This window comes from Dendrobium catenatum, unplaced genomic scaffold (assembly GCF_001605985.2).
Source record: "Dendrobium catenatum unplaced genomic scaffold, ASM160598v2 fragScaff_scaffold_501, whole genome shotgun sequence".
NCBI lineage: Eukaryota > Viridiplantae > Streptophyta > Magnoliopsida > Asparagales > Orchidaceae > Dendrobium > Dendrobium catenatum.
In genome coordinates this window covers 1,094,611-1,110,281 of record NW_021318963.1, presented here as the reverse complement: position 1 = coordinate 1,110,281, position 15,671 = coordinate 1,094,611, and the positions used below count along the sequence as shown (strand labels likewise).

General features: G+C 35.1%; 1 protein-coding gene across 1 annotated transcript in view; it reads left to right on the top strand.

Moving 5' to 3' along the window:
• LOC110095331 (probable NADH kinase) overlaps positions 1–9,124 on the top strand; it is a 15,049-nt gene extending 5,925 nt beyond the window's left edge. Inside the window, exons 3-7 of the mRNA XM_020820835.2 lie at positions 7,478–7,723; positions 7,852–7,932; positions 8,357–8,508; positions 8,601–8,748; positions 8,892–9,124. Coding sequence (XP_020676494.1) covers positions 7,478–7,723; positions 7,852–7,932; positions 8,357–8,508; positions 8,601–8,748; positions 8,892–8,909 — 645 coding nt within the window. The 3' untranslated portion in view covers positions 8,910–9,124. The remainder of the gene's footprint in view (positions 1–7,477; positions 7,724–7,851; positions 7,933–8,356; positions 8,509–8,600; positions 8,749–8,891) is intronic.
• The last annotated feature ends 6,547 nt before the right edge of the window (positions 9,125–15,671 follow it).

The following is a 15,671-nucleotide window of genomic DNA, read 5'->3' as shown; positions in this document are numbered from 1 at the left end:
CCTATAGATTTATTGATTTTGTATATAGATTCATTGCTTTCCTCGTATTGATTTCATTGAATAGATATTACTAATTGATCGCATTGAGTTGATTTAATAGCAATGGATTTAACGGATTGATTGATTCGACGATTTGATTGATTTGACGGATTGACTGATTTTCTTTTGTGTACGGATTTCTTCGAGATTGACGTGGATTGATTGAGCTTGATTTATCGATTTGCCTGCTGCTGCATTGACTGGTTTTATTGACTATTGGATTTCCGTATTGCACAGATTCATTGACCATTGACTGAGATGATTTGATTGACTGTGATTGATTGACATGCATATTGATAGCATCGCCGTGCTTTGATTTCAGTTATAGGTATTAGGTGACCTGCTGGGCTTTGTAAAGCTCATTATATGTGGTTGATATTTTCAGGTCAGGGCAAGGGAGCAGAAGATAGGAATTGATCCGGATCTTCAGGTTTTTATCTTTTGATTGATTTTGATTCTTTTGTACTCAGGATAGATTTCAGTACTGATGATTGTAGTGTAGTTCCTGAGTATTGTACATGACTTTTGAGATATGAATCGACTTGTATATTGATGTTTTAAATTTCATAGATGCTTGATAGACAGTCTAATTGAAAGTTTTAGATAACTCTGGTAAATTGTTTGAGTAATTGATTGACATTCTTTCCAAGTTTGATCTTGGGGCATCACATGAAATCTGTCCTTGTAGAAAGTTCATTCCAAGGAAGAGGATGTGAAGAGAAATCACCTGAATTTATGTAGAAATATTGTTGACTTTTCCCCATTGCCTGAAGTTTTGAAGTTCAGTTTTTAGATTGGAGATATAGTGTTGTATTTGGTTGTTCCCCTTGCGTTGGTTGAGATTGGTTCTTTTGTCTCTTGGTAATTTGAATTATTAACATGTTTAATTTCCTGTTTATCTTGAAATGGAGATATAGTTGTTAGGCATGGAATTATCTTTATTTATTTTAAGAGCTTTTACTTATAGTTGTTACAGTGATTTGTATAATTTTACTGTATTTTATTCACCTCTTTTAATGATAACATTACTTGATTTCGCAAGTATTGTGCTTTTGGTTCTTGTACTTAGCCACTTTGTCACTTCTTAAGATACCATGTTAATTTGTTTATGTACTACTATAAAAATTAAATAATGTTTTGAACTTGTTTGATAAAATATAATAACTTTGGAAGTTGTACATCATTTTGTTATGTATGTTCAATACAATAAATCTCCTTTCCATTCATTCTGCTCGTTAGCTATGAAATACAGTGATTGACTGACTAAGCCTGTGGGCCCTAGTAGGGTGGGCGGCGAGCAAGAAGAGCAAAGGGGATTACTTCCACTTTAATTACTTACTATAGAAAATTAAAATTAGGAGGGAATTATGAAGGTTTATTTAGGGAAAAAGGACGGATTTGAATTCAGATTTGGAAGGGAATTAAGAAATATTTATTTGGAGAAAGAAGACTGATTTGAATTCAGATTTGAGAGCGAATTAGGAAAGATTTCTTTAGAAAAAGAGGACTGGTTTGAATTAATATTTGGGAGGGAATTATGAAGGTTTTATTTAGAGAAAACATGTTGATTTGAATTCAGATATAGGAGGGAAGTAGGAAGGTTTATATTAGGGTTAATTGGGTTGCTTGATTTTCATGATGTGATTTGTGTGTTTGTTGTAGTTTTTCTTTTGAGTTGTTCCTAGCAGCGCTTAGGGTTTGTGGAGAGTCGATCTATCTCTTGAATAATAGATCAACTTGTATCTTGGTTTGTTCTGCCTATATCAATAAAATTAGCCCATAAGCTCTTTCTTTCTCGATGATTTGTACTATGCTTTCTCTTCTTTATTGTTGTTTTTGCCGTGTGAAGATCGGATTCTTATCAAATTGGTATTAGAGCATCTTTTTTGGGACTTATGGTGGCTAAGAAGGTTGATGCGTTGGAGGATAGGCTTGGATTAGTTCTACTTTAATTACTTACTATAGAAAACTAAAATTCATAAAGTTTATTTAGGGAAAGAGAGTTGATTTTAATTCAGATTTGGGAGGGAATTAAAAAATGTTTATTTAGGAAAAAGAGGGTGTAAGACTGGTTCATGGACTGGTTGAACCGGTCCAACCTGGACCGGTTCAATTCTATTCTAGACGGAAGAGAAGTGCCGACAGCAAGGGGGGCGGACAGCCTTGTGGGCTCCAGCAGGGATAATAGAGATTAATTGCTTTAATTAGGGAAGTCTTTGAGAGGGAAAATTCAAATTAAAGGGATGTTTAGGGATTTGTATTTATGCTTTCGCTTTAAGTAGTTCTTTTCTTCCTATGGTTAGGTTATGTGATGTTTATGTAGAATTTGTGTTTCTCTTAGGTTGTTTGGGCTGTAGCCTTTGGCTAGGGATTGGGAGAGCATGATCTTCCTCTCGAATTGAAGATCCATTGTATCGTGTTGTTTCTTTCATTTGCTATTCAATCCAGAGTATTTTTCCTTGTTATTTCTCTACAATTTTCTCAAAATCTGCTTAGGATATTGCTGAAATTCTGAGTTCAACGTCATTTTTATCAGGTTTTATTGATATTTCCTATTAAATTGGTATCAAAGCACTTCGGTCTAGGATACTAATGGTCGGAAGGAAAGTAGAAGTGTTAGAGAGAGAATTAGCCAAATTGAAATCAGATTTTGAGAAAAAAAATCAGATTTTCAAAACCAATTTGCATCCTTTCATGCAAAGATGGATGGAGCATCCGTTCATGCAAAGATGGATGGAAGATTCCGTCGTGGAGGACATGCCGAAGAAGTTGCTTGAAGTCAAACCCAATATGACAACATCTACAACCAAGGAAGCCACCGACGGTCCAAGAAGAGGAAGAAACCCTAATCCGTTTAGGGGAGGGGAGAATCCAGAGGTAAAGATTATGGAGAAAGAGACGAGATGCCTCCGCTTGAGCCTATTTCTAGGGAGGAGATGAGTATTGGGTACGAGCGAAGAGATGATAAGTTTGCAAGAAGAGGGGTGGATTATGAGTGTCAGGGTGTTGATTTTGAAAGAAGGAAAGGGGACTTTGAAGAATAGTTTAGGTATGAGCACAAAAGGGAAGATCTGGACATTTGGGAGCACCTCCCTTTTAGGGAATGGGAGGCTACGGACGATTCAGGGGAAAGTGGAAAACATATGTGATCTGAATGTAAGGAAGCCAAATATGTCCATCTTTGAAGGCGAAGACGCACATGGGTAGATATATAAGGTAGAGAGGTATTTTGTCGTCAACAGGTTGACAGATGAGGAGAAATTGATGGCTGTTGGTATGTTTTTGGAGGGGAAGGCGTTGGTTTGGTACCATTAGAGAGACATGGGGAGGCTCATTCGAAGTTGGAGGGAGTTTAAGGACCGCTTATTAAAACGTTTACAAACCAATAGGAGATGGGACTTCTATGAGCAATTCTTCATACTAATGCAGGAGGGTTCTGTGATGTAGTATCGTGACAGGTTTGGGTACCTAGCTAGCCGGTTTGATCAACTTTCTGAGATTATGTAAGAGTGAAACTTCATGAAGGTACTCAAGCCAGAGATTCGAGCGGCTGCCAGAGTGATGAGGCCATGTGACTTGGGAGAGGCTACAGAGCTTGTGCAGTTGGTAGATGATTAAAACTTTCTGGAGAGGGGGCCAGAGGCAACATTTCAGGGAGATTGTACAAGATAACTACCACTTTTTTAGCTCCCAAGGGACTAGCATCGAAAAGCCTTCGTGAGGTCCCAAAGGAGAAGTCTGAAGGGGGGGATTTGGGGGAAACTTTAAAAAAACATTGAGTTGCAGGAGAATCGAGCGAAGGGATTGTGCTTTAGATGTGATGAGAAGTACTCACTGGGGTACATGTGTAAGGATCGAACTCTTCAGGTTCTCACTGTTTGTGATGACGAGGAAGCTGAGGAGGGAGGTGAGAGTGAGGCAGTGGTAGAGGATGAGAAGCTGCATCTTGACATGGTTGAAGCCTCTTTGAACTCAGTAGTGGGGTTCACCCCGAATCACACCATGAAAGTGAAAGGAGAAATATAAGATAGAGAGGTGGTTGTGCTGATCGACAGTGGGGCTACCCAGAATTTTATCTCCAATCAGGTCGTTAACCTGTTGGTGGATATCGGGGGCTATGGGGTGATGATGGGCAATGAGAAAGTGGAGATGGGTAGAGGAGTGTGTCAGGGAGTTGTGCTGATTATACATGTGGTTCATATGAGGGAGGATTTTCTCCCATTAGAGTTGGGGAGCACTGATGTCATTCTAGGGATAAAGTGGTTACAGGTCTTGGGAAATACTAAGGTCAATTTGGGAGCACTCACCATGGCTAGTGGTGGAGGGAGGAAGGATAGTGATCTGAGGAGATGCAAGGTTGTCCAGGGACATGGTGTCTCTCAAAATCATGGTCAGGACCATACAGGAGGTGGGAGGAGGATTTCTGATAGAACTGCAGAGCTTAGAAGGAATCAAACTAGAGGAGGGAAGGGGATTCCTCTCTCAGTACAATCACTCATGCAACAGTTCAGTGAGATTTTTCAGCCACCTCAAGACTTACCACCACCAAAAGAGCAGGAGCACTTCATCATCTTGAAGGAAGGGGTGTCACCGATTAAAGTGAGGCCTTACTGTTACCCTTAGATTCAAAAGGATGAGATCGAGAAGCTGATCTGAGAGATGTTGAAGGCAGGGATCATCAGGCCAAGTGTGAGCTCTTTTTCTAGTCTAGTCCTACTAGTCAAGAAGAAGGATGAGAGATGGAGATTTTGTGTGGACTACCAGACCTTGAATAAGATCGTGTTGGACAAGTTTCCCATTCCGGTGATTGATGAGATATGTGGTGCCGTGGTGTTCACCAAGATGGATCTGAAGTTGGAATATCATCAGATCAGGATGAGGAAGTAAGATGTTCCGTAGACTGCTTTCAGGACACATGATGGGCTTTACGAGTTCTTAGTGATGCCATTTGGGCTTACCAATGCCTCTGTTACTTTCCAGTCGCTTATGAAGAGAGTATTCAAACTGTATCTCAGGAAGTTCGTACTAGTATTTTTTGATGACATATTGGTGTATAATAGATCTATAGGAGAGCACTTGGAGCATGTAAAAATGGAGTTCGTACTAGTCTTTTTTTATGACATATTGGTCTTGAAAGTACTACAGGAGCATCAGCTAAGGGCCAACCCGAAGAAATGTGGCTTTGTACAAATCAGTGTGGAATACTTGGGGAACGTGGTCTCTTAGGAGGGGGTGACTGCCGATCAGGCCAAGATTGAGGTAATGTAAAAATGGCCTTTAGGAATCTGAGAGAGCTGAGAGGGTTCCTAGGTTTGACCGAGTACTACAGGAGATTTGTGAGAGGCTGCAACACCATAGCTTGGCCATTAAAGGAGCATCTGAAGAAAAATATAGTTTATTATGGAGAGAGGCAACTACACGGGCCTTTGAGAGGCTGAAAAAGGCCATGACCAACGTACCGACTTTGGCACTACCAGACTTCAGTCTGATCTTTGTGGTTGAGACAAATGCATCAGGATATGGGTTGGAGGTCGTGCTTACGCGGACTCATAGACCCATAGCCTACTTCAGCCAAGTGTTGACAGTCAGAGCTAGGTTGAAGTCAACCAATGAGAGGGAATTGCGATCATAGTCTTAGCCTTTCATAAGTTGCGATCATACGTGTTGGGTTTGTCAGAGCTGCTAGAGAAGATTGAAATACTTGTTATAGCAAAGGATAACAACTGAGGATCATCAGTGGTGGCTATCTAAGCTGTTAGGATATGAATTTGAGATCCAGTATAAGCTAGGATTGAAGAATAAGATGGCTGACGCCTTATCGAGATGTGTGGGGGAGCTTCAGGAGATAGCCATTTCAGTACCCTTGATGGTAGATTGGAGGGCTCTAGCCATCGGCTAGGGATTGGGGGAGCCGGATCTTCCTCTCGAATTAAAGATCCATTGTATTGTGTTGTTTCTTTTATCTACTATTCAATCAAGAGTGTTTTTCCTTATTATTTCTCTATAGTTTTCCCAAAATCTATTTGGGATATTGTTGAATTTCTGAGTTCAACATCGTTTTTATTGGGTTTTTATTGATATTTCTTGTGGAAGGGTTGATTTGAATTCATATTTGGGAGAGAATTAGGAAATGTTTATTTAGGGAAAGAGGATTGATTTGAATTTAGATTTGAGAGGGAAGCATGAATGTTTATATTAGGGTTAATTTGGTTGTTTTATTTTCATGATGCAATTTGTGTGTTTGTTGTAGTTTTTCTTTGGAATTGTTCCAAGTAACGTCTAGGGTTTGTGGAGAGCCGATCTACCTCTAGAATAGTAGATCAACTTGTATCTTTGTTTGTTGTGCCTATATCAATAAAATTAGCCCATAATCTCTTTCTTTCTTGTTGATTTCTATGTGTTTTGATGTGGGGAGAATCACCAAAGAAGCATGATGGAGAAAAAGAAGAAGAGCTAAACAGCTCTTGAAGATCAAAAACAGTGAAAACTGTTTCAAATTCCAAAAATATTCATTCATTCTCTTCTTCTACCTATAAGAGCTATTTATAACAATATAATAGAAATGCCTAGAACTCTCTAGAAAAAAGTACTAAATTAGATAAGCTATTCCTAAACCTTGATTTAACTAATATGCTCCGCATCATGTTTTCTCTTTATTATTGTTGTTTTTGCTGTGTGGGAATTGGATTCCTATCATACAAATATTTCAAAAAGTCTTTCGTGTTTGCTTTGGACATTTCACACTTTCAACCTTTGCAGATTTTTTGCAACGTACTAAAAAGTGTGTTTGATGTGTTTTATTTCAAAATTAGAGTTGGTCTTGACCAAGGCGTGCCTCAACATGGTTGGACTAGATGCACAAGCTATTTCTTGTTAAATAAAATTTTAGGTATAGAGTGAGGTCGTGTCATCCAAACTTCAAAGTAAAAGCAAAATAACTTACAATGGATTTTATTAAGCCTTTGACAAGTTGAGTTGTAAGTCATAATGCTCTTATCAAAGTTTTAAATGATAATTTAAAAGTAGTTTTTTTTTTCTTTTTTCTTTTTGCGGGGGTACTTCGTAATTAATTTGGGCCTTTCAATGAATGTAAGCAACATATCAAATTTAACTTCGACCAGCTCCCATGCTAAGAAGCCCACGAATCAAAAAACACATTCTACAATCGAATCTTGTGCTTTAGATATGCTTCTTTGAGTCAAGCTGAAACTCATGAAGAATTGATAGTGTCATGGCTTGCACTTACACGAATATCGTTAAACAAACTTAATCTACCTCAAAAAAAAAAACTATCTCTAGTCCTTTCACCCATTGAGGATGCTTGCAGAAGGGGTGCTTTGATCCTTTGTTAGCGTTTATTAAGTAATTACTTTTTAATATCCTTTGTTAGCTGTGCATAGATCTTGCTAAGCTAATTTTATCCTGGGTAACCCAGCAGATCTTAAATCATCTGGATGACCGCTGTAGAGTTCACAATGAAGGGATTACTTTCTGCCAGGATGTGCTAAGACGTAAAAATCTTGATTTTGAACCTCTATTCAGGAACAATATCTCCCAACCAATTCATGGCGTGGATCTTGTGGTCACAGTCGGAGGAGATGGAACTCTTTTGCAAGCTAGCCACTTACTTGATAATTCCATTCCAATTCTTGGAGTCAATTCAGACCCTACGCAACCTCAAGAAGTTAGTATTTCACTCTGGTTATTATCCTAATTATCTTCTTTTGTTGCCAGCCTGAACTTTTCCATCAAAATACTTTTTCTTTTTTGATGTTTATTTCCATAGCCGATTGTCTAACCATCTGAATGCAGGTCGACGAGGTATGCGATGAATTTGATGCAACAAGAAGCACTGGTTACCTCTGTGCTGCCACCGTGGCAAATTTTGAGCAGGTAATTAAACATTTAAACCCAGGGGCGGAATCATTCATAATTTTCAGGGGGCAAACTTATAAGTAACTGTTGGTAGATATATTGGGGGTCCAAGGAGGCAGTGCCCCTGACGGAACAAATTTTGATTTACTATTTCTCTTTGTATTTGGTTCATTATTCCCTAACAATAACACCTCAACACAAAATATTTAATTATAATGGAGGCAATTGTCTAAAGACCATAGTATTTTAAAACTTTTAGGGGTTGTAATTGCCTAAAAGCACTTTTAATAAAGATTAAAAAATAGATCGAGGGCGACAAATTACCTTAATAATCGTATAATGAAAAAAAAAGTCTTATTTTAAAGGGGTTCCGCCCCTGATTAAACCTACTGTCAATTCTTTTATTTTATTTTTAAATAGTCTTATTTCACATTTCTTCCAGATTTTAGAAGAAGTTCTTGAAGGAAAGAATAAACCCTGGGAGCTAGCAAGGATCTCAGCAAAGCTAAATGATAAGCCATTGCCAGCATTTGCTCTAAATGATGTCTTGATCTCCCATCCCTGCCCGGCGACCGTGTCGCGATTCTCCTTTCGGTACTCCATACTGAAATTTTCTAAAAGATTCTTCCTTCAAATAGCTTAAAATCTCATCTTTTCTGATAGAACCCATTGATTTGTAATTCCAGAGTCAAACATGATGATCAGAAGTGGTCTTCTTTGGTCAATTGTCGATCGAGCGGGCTTCGCATATGCACTGCTGCTGGATCAACTGCAGCCATGCTATCAGCTGGAGGATTTACTATGCCAATCTCCAGTAGTGACCTCCAATTCATGGTAAGAGAACCCATTTCACCTAAAGCTGTAGATTTTCCTTTACTGCATGGTTTGCTTAAGTCTAATCAATCTATGCATATCTCATGGTATGGTAAAGAAGGAACTATATACATTGATGGTTCACATCTATTCTTTCCAATTAGGCATGGGGATATTGTTGAGATATCAGCAAATGCCCCTCATTTGAAGGTTCATTTGCCTCACTCTCTTATAAGATGATATTAAAATGATTTCTCTCTCTGTCCCCTATACCTCTTTGTCCAGCGATGTGTTTTCGCGCCGAAGGGGTCCTCATTACTTATAGTGTAATATTCTAGGAATCAACAATAAGGCCTTAGGGCATCTCCAATCGAAAATCTCATTTTTCACTCCAAAATACAGTGAAACTCAAAAATGCCGTGATTTACCTCCAATCGAACTCCATTTTGTGTGATTCTATGAAGGTAACCATCTTTCTCCTCTTTTACGTGTTTCTACTGTCAAATTCGGTTTAGATAGAAAAATCGCCTAGGTGAATAGTGCAACGCCAATAGCATCGCACTGTTCACCCATAAGCAAATAGTGGACGATTTGGCGTTCGGCTAGAAGCATATTTGACGTTCAGTTGGAGATGCCCTTAGAGTTGATCCTTCTACTATACGGGTTTTTTCTCTCCCTTGAATTGCTAGGGAAGTTAACAATTGATTTGAAGCTTGGAAAGAAGCAAAAAACTGTAAGACCTTCATGTGATTATTTTTAATTTTCATTTTATTTTTTTCATGTTAGTTTAGTTTGTTTTTTAATTGGTTTTTATATATATTTGTAATCAACATCATAATAATTGCGTATGAGTCAAAATTCATCAAATTTATTACTATCTAATGATTCATAACATATTTGAAAATTATGAGTATGATTAGCATGCAGTAGCCCTATTTAAAAAGACCATCTTTATTTATATATTTCTTCAATCAAAATCATCTTTGACGATTCCATCTACAACTAAAGTATTTGACTCCAAATCATTTGTGTATCTCTATGGTTTCAAATCACAATCATCTTTTAATGAAATTGAAGTCGACCGTTACAAAACATAGATCCTCTTGTTATATATGCAACATACACAATAAAACTATGGAAGTACTTACATGTCATTAAAACTACTGAAGGGACTATTACATTTGAGTGATTAAAGCCAAAACCCAAGACGATGGAACTATGAGATCTTGATTGGGTCTGTCATCACTCCCCTCTCCCCCCACCATTCGCTTTAAGTATAAGGTGGTAAATTTTTAATTTTAAATATTTATTTTTCAAATACCAAATCATGTTGCTACTGTACATTGGATACTACGTATCTGTTTGGGGACTAGTCTTAATCGAAGGTTCACTCTCGTCACTGAGAGGGGTAAATAACCATAGGGGCTTGCGCCTATATGAAACATGAACTCCGATCATAAAGTCATCTCAAAATGAGAGCGAAATCTCTTGGTAATGTCATATTCAAAACTCAATATGCCTTTTGAAAATTTACCTCGGAACTTGTTAAAACTCTCCTCGACAACCCAAAGAAAATAAAGGGGCTGCGAAGAGGTCGGGGCACGAATTTTTGAAGACCACGGGAGTGCTTCATCAGATAACCAATATTGATCCCCTTAGTTATGGAGCGTTCATTTTGCATTTATGCGCCTCAATGATGCCAGGATTAATTAAGTGATATTAGGCTCGTTGGATTTGTCTCATCGAGCCACTCGATTCGACTATAAGCATGTCATATTTGGATATCATTTGGTCATCCAATTAATACATTTGGATTGGATTGGGCCGATTTTAGTTTCTTTGGTGTTTGCCTTGCTAAGACGTTCAATTTGAGCATAAGTTTGTCAAGATTGGAGTTTGGATGAATCTATATTTAATTATATAAGTTGCATAACTTGGATATGCCTTAAGATTCATGCTTGATCAAGACAATTTTTGACGATGTATCAGTATTAGATGAGTTGCTTAGTGAGCCAATTCAAATTCATAGAATTGAGCTTGAGCTCAAACTCGAACTCAAGTTAGGGGGTCATCAAGAGCTTGTTCCTAAAACTCGACTCAAATGCCTTGCACCTCTAATCTCAATGCCCATATATTCTCCACTTGTGCATTTGGAGATGAAAAAACACTTAATGTAACATACTAAGGTTTCTTTTGAAATAATTTTCTTATTGCTTACTAAAAAGTTTTTTAATACAATTTTTTTTTTCAACTATAAATTTTTCTGTTAGAAAATTACTTTAAAAAATAAAAATAAAATTATCACATACGAAGCCCAAAACTATATTACAAAAATTAAACATGTAAACCAGTAAATTATCAACAAGTGTTTTAAACGTTGAGCTTCCATTTACCCATCAACTTAGCTATTTTTTTATCCTTCGCATGAATTTGAATAGAATGATCATACTGAAAATATTTGTGGTAATTAAAAAAATCAAGCGATAATGCTTAAAATGTGACTTTGAATTAAAAATTAATTTTTTAAACTGTGAGCAAATAAAATTGTGAACTTTCATAAATTATTAATGTTTCATTTCGAACAGTTTTCTTACTGTTTTATAAAGCAATTTTTTAATATAAAAATTTTTATAATACAAAATTTTTTGAATAATAAATTTTTGTACTAAAACTTTATTTTTGAAAGTAGAAAGAAATCTATACCAAGCAAAATTTTAATGAATTATATTTATGTATTTTTTAATAAATCAAATTATTTTTGAGGGAACAAATAAATATAGTCAAAATATATTTTCAAAAAAAATTCATACAAATACAAACAACTTACTCAAAACTCAAATATACCCCTTCACTATGTACAAAAATACAAAATGGCCATTAGCAACTAAACAATTAATCTTGATCTGTCGGTTGGGAGTTTAGGCTATCAAGTGAGAGGTTTTGGGTTTGAGTAACAAGACAGGAATTTTGACACTGTACAACAATTTGTACAAGGGATGTAGGGCAGCTTATTGTATATGTGATGTGTGTGTGAGTCTGCCTTGATTGGCCTAAATGTCCATGACGTCATTGAATTTCAAAAATTTTGTTCAATGGAGTTGGTTGAGCTTAGAGTTTCATTTGAGACGATTTTTTTGCTCTTTTTAAAGCACTTTTCATAATATTCTGACGTAAATTAACAATGATATTTGCATTAGAAAGAAAGAAAAAAAAAAAAAAAAAAAAAAAAAAAACTCCTAACAATTTCTTGTGAAGTCATTGTTTCATGACTTATTGAGATAAATAATTTATCCAAAGTTTTGTACCTATATGAAAAAATTTTTCAATGCAAAAATGGTGATGAATTATTTATTATTTATTTAGTTAAGCCACCACCCTACCCTCCAATATATTAATCTATTTATATCTATAAAATTGCATATTAATGCCTACCTTTTCTAATAATAATAATAATAATATGCGTGGAGCAAAGAACATCATGAATGGATTGTCGACGTGTTGTTTTTTGAGCCGCATACGTGGCAGCCAACTGGACGTGCTGACGTGGCAGAATCTGCTCAGCTGTCAGCTCAAATGTAAGCAAATTTTTTAATAAAAAATTTAATTTTTATATTAAAATTTTATTTTAAGAAACTCTTTTAAAGTCATCCCAAAGAAATCTAAATTTAACAAATTATCTCATTTGCCATAGCAAAACTATGAAGATAAATTTTAATAAAATAATACTAAATTAATTTATCTTTTATTTTTAAAAAATCTTAATGAACTGATACATTGAATGTGAATAATTTAGTTGATAAAGATTTAAGTTGATTTGAGAGGCTCAATTGTGTATATTGTGAGAAAAAGTGAGATTCTCACATATATTAATTTTTTTTTCTCTCTTTTTTAAGTAATAAAGAAAAGACAAGATTTAAATTTTTAATAGAATATTTTTATAATATTTAAAAGCTGAAAAAGTAAAAAATAAAAAAATAAACACTTGGAAGAATGTAACTACAATTAAAAAAAAAAACTAAAAAAAGTATTGGATCTTTTTTTAATGATAATTGAAGTTAGGTCTATTGAAACAAAATATTGACGATTTGATTGGTCATAATTCTTAAAGTCTTTAAACATAATAGAAAACTCAACGCACTAATTGAAGACTGAATGATTTCTAAATCAAACACATTTAAAATTATACTGAATGTCTTGATAAGACATATCTAATAAGTCTAAAATCATTTAATTCTGACATCATTAAGAAATGTTAATGATGACATAATTAATTATATCATGTGATGAAGCGTTATGAAATTTTGGTTATATTTATAAAACATGACGTTGTAAAAAAAAATTAAATCTTTTTGAACACTTCATGATGAGAATGTCCAGTGGACTGTGTTGATGACGACTCTTGCTCTTGATTCTGATTTCCAACTTGTTTTATCTGATTTAATGCCAGAGAGTTTGCGTTGGCATATAAATTAGTCGTAGTAGGGTACAACACAATATGAGGTCCACCTGAATTCCACCATGGAAAGCTATTACTAAGATAGTTGCATGTTGATTGAACTAAATTTTGTTGTGAAGCCTTATTGTTCATGTTTTGCATTTCAGTGCCTTTCCGATTCTCACAGGACATTTCCTACAGCAAGCAGACCTTTACAAAGCAAATAGGCGGCTATCTTCAACTGACTGCCATGTGGCCAAAAAAACCAAACGGAAACCATCAGAATATTTGAATTAATAAGACAATGATTTTTAATAATTAATAAAGTTTTAAACAATATTAAGAAAAAAGCAACAGTCAAGATTGAAAGTTCTCCATTTTCATAAATGGTTTTTAGCTAGTTAAGGCAATTTAAAGTGCCAGTAAGGACGAAAAGTAACACCATGGCATAAAAATTTTCATGCATGACATCCTTTCATGGTGAGTAGCATCCGCTACTTTTTTGAAAAAAAAAAATTTGTAGAATTTAAAATATTCGTTGCACTTAAAAATCGTTATCAGAATTTTTATTGTTGCATGCCAAAGACAATTTTTAAGTATAGGTAAATTTTGGATTGAAAGTTGGATTGAAAGGTCATCTATGTTGACCAAAACATAAGTGACACATTTTATATCAAAATTTTTATTGTGGCATGCCAAAGACAATTTTTAAGTATAGGTAAATTTTGGATTGAAAGGTGGTCTTTGTTGACCTAAATATAAGTGCCACAAATTTGGCATCAGAGAAAGCAAGTGATTGCCACGATCTCAAAATGGCCCATAATTGCACACTGATGCATTGACACTCATGTCAAAGCCCTCCATCTAGAAATGGCCCAAAATTGTGTACTAATGCTTCGACGCCAGCATCAAAGTCCTCCATTTCTCTCTTGGTTTGGAGAGAGAATGAAAAAAGGTCGCGCATAGGAGAGAAAATTTACATCAAATTTGCATGCACATGCACAAACACGACTAACCATTCTAAAAATAAATCCATGTTTGGCATACATTTGTCCCTAAATATATGTTCAGTTATAAGTAAATGTTAACATATATGTCAGGGGTCCAAGGGAGCGGCGCCCCCGAAACAAATTTTGATTAACTATTTCTCTTTTTATTTGGTTCATCATTCCCTAACAATAACACATCTGCACAATATATTTAATTATATTGGGGGCAATTACATAAAGGCCATAGTATTTTAATATTGTTAGGGGAGGGCAATTGTCTATAAATCCTTATAATAAATACTAAAAAATAGATTGAAGTGGGACAAATTACCTAAATAATAGTATAATGAACACTTAAAAAAAAAATCAGGGTGGCCATTCCCCCCTAGCCTCCAAAGGGTTCCGCCCTTAGGAAGAGAGATTATTACGTACAGAGTCCAAACGTAATTTTTCGTCTTGAGTACAATAAGCTGAAGCCAGGTAAGTTTTTTTTTTTTTAATTCTCTCTCTTTTACATGAGAGGAAAATAAAACTACGTTGCTCCACCTGATTGGAGTCATGATGAAATCCGGACTCCGCGCGTAATAATTTTTCCTTGGCAGGTTTTATTTGATATCATTTTATTTTTTCTTTAAGTTTTTTTTCTTAATATTAAAAAAATTGATATTTTATATTAAAAAATTAAAATAGGTAGTCATATGAGATTATTAAAAAAATAATTCAAAATTTTTTCTCTCACTCACTATTTTAGTGAAGCACATCAAGTTTTTTAGGCGAATTAAATAATCACTTTGATCATAAATGTTAAGTTTGGCAATTATTAAATTCATTTGAATAATTTAAAAAAATAAAAAATTTTATTTTTGGCTGCTTAAAAATGTATATCTTTGCATCACATTGTGATGATTGGATGGAATATGATATGATTCCCTCATCATTAAATCAATAAGAATTTAATTTTCTTTGATAAAAATTTCAAAATTAAAATAAAAATAAATTAATAAATTTAATTCTTAACAAAAATGAATCTAATTTTTCTCAACACAAGTAAATAATGAAAAATAAATAAATATTATTAATAAATAACAAAGTTCTGAATAGTCACTTAAAATATCTGCAATTATATAATTTTAAAAAATCGATAATGAAAATACCTTTTAATATCCTCAATAAATCGAAAATTTTTCTGATTATTTCCTATTAAAAAAAGCTTTTATGTATTTTTTTTTTTAGTCAAAGGAGGCAAAAATATATTTTTACCGCCCACACGGGAGGAAGCAACTAGAACGCAGCCAACCGAGTGGGACGGAAAGAGGCCACGTCACCAAAACCGCTGTACGCTGTTCGAGACCACTCATCAAAAAAAAATTTCGTCATGATTTGGGGATTTTCTCGAGCACGATAAGAGGAGAGAATCAGCTTCCGCTTCCCGGACAGAGAGAATCGATTCCTTTTTTTCAGCGGCTATCTCGTTGAATTCAGAGAGAATAATAGAGCGCGAGGAGAAAGGCTCAAAGGCT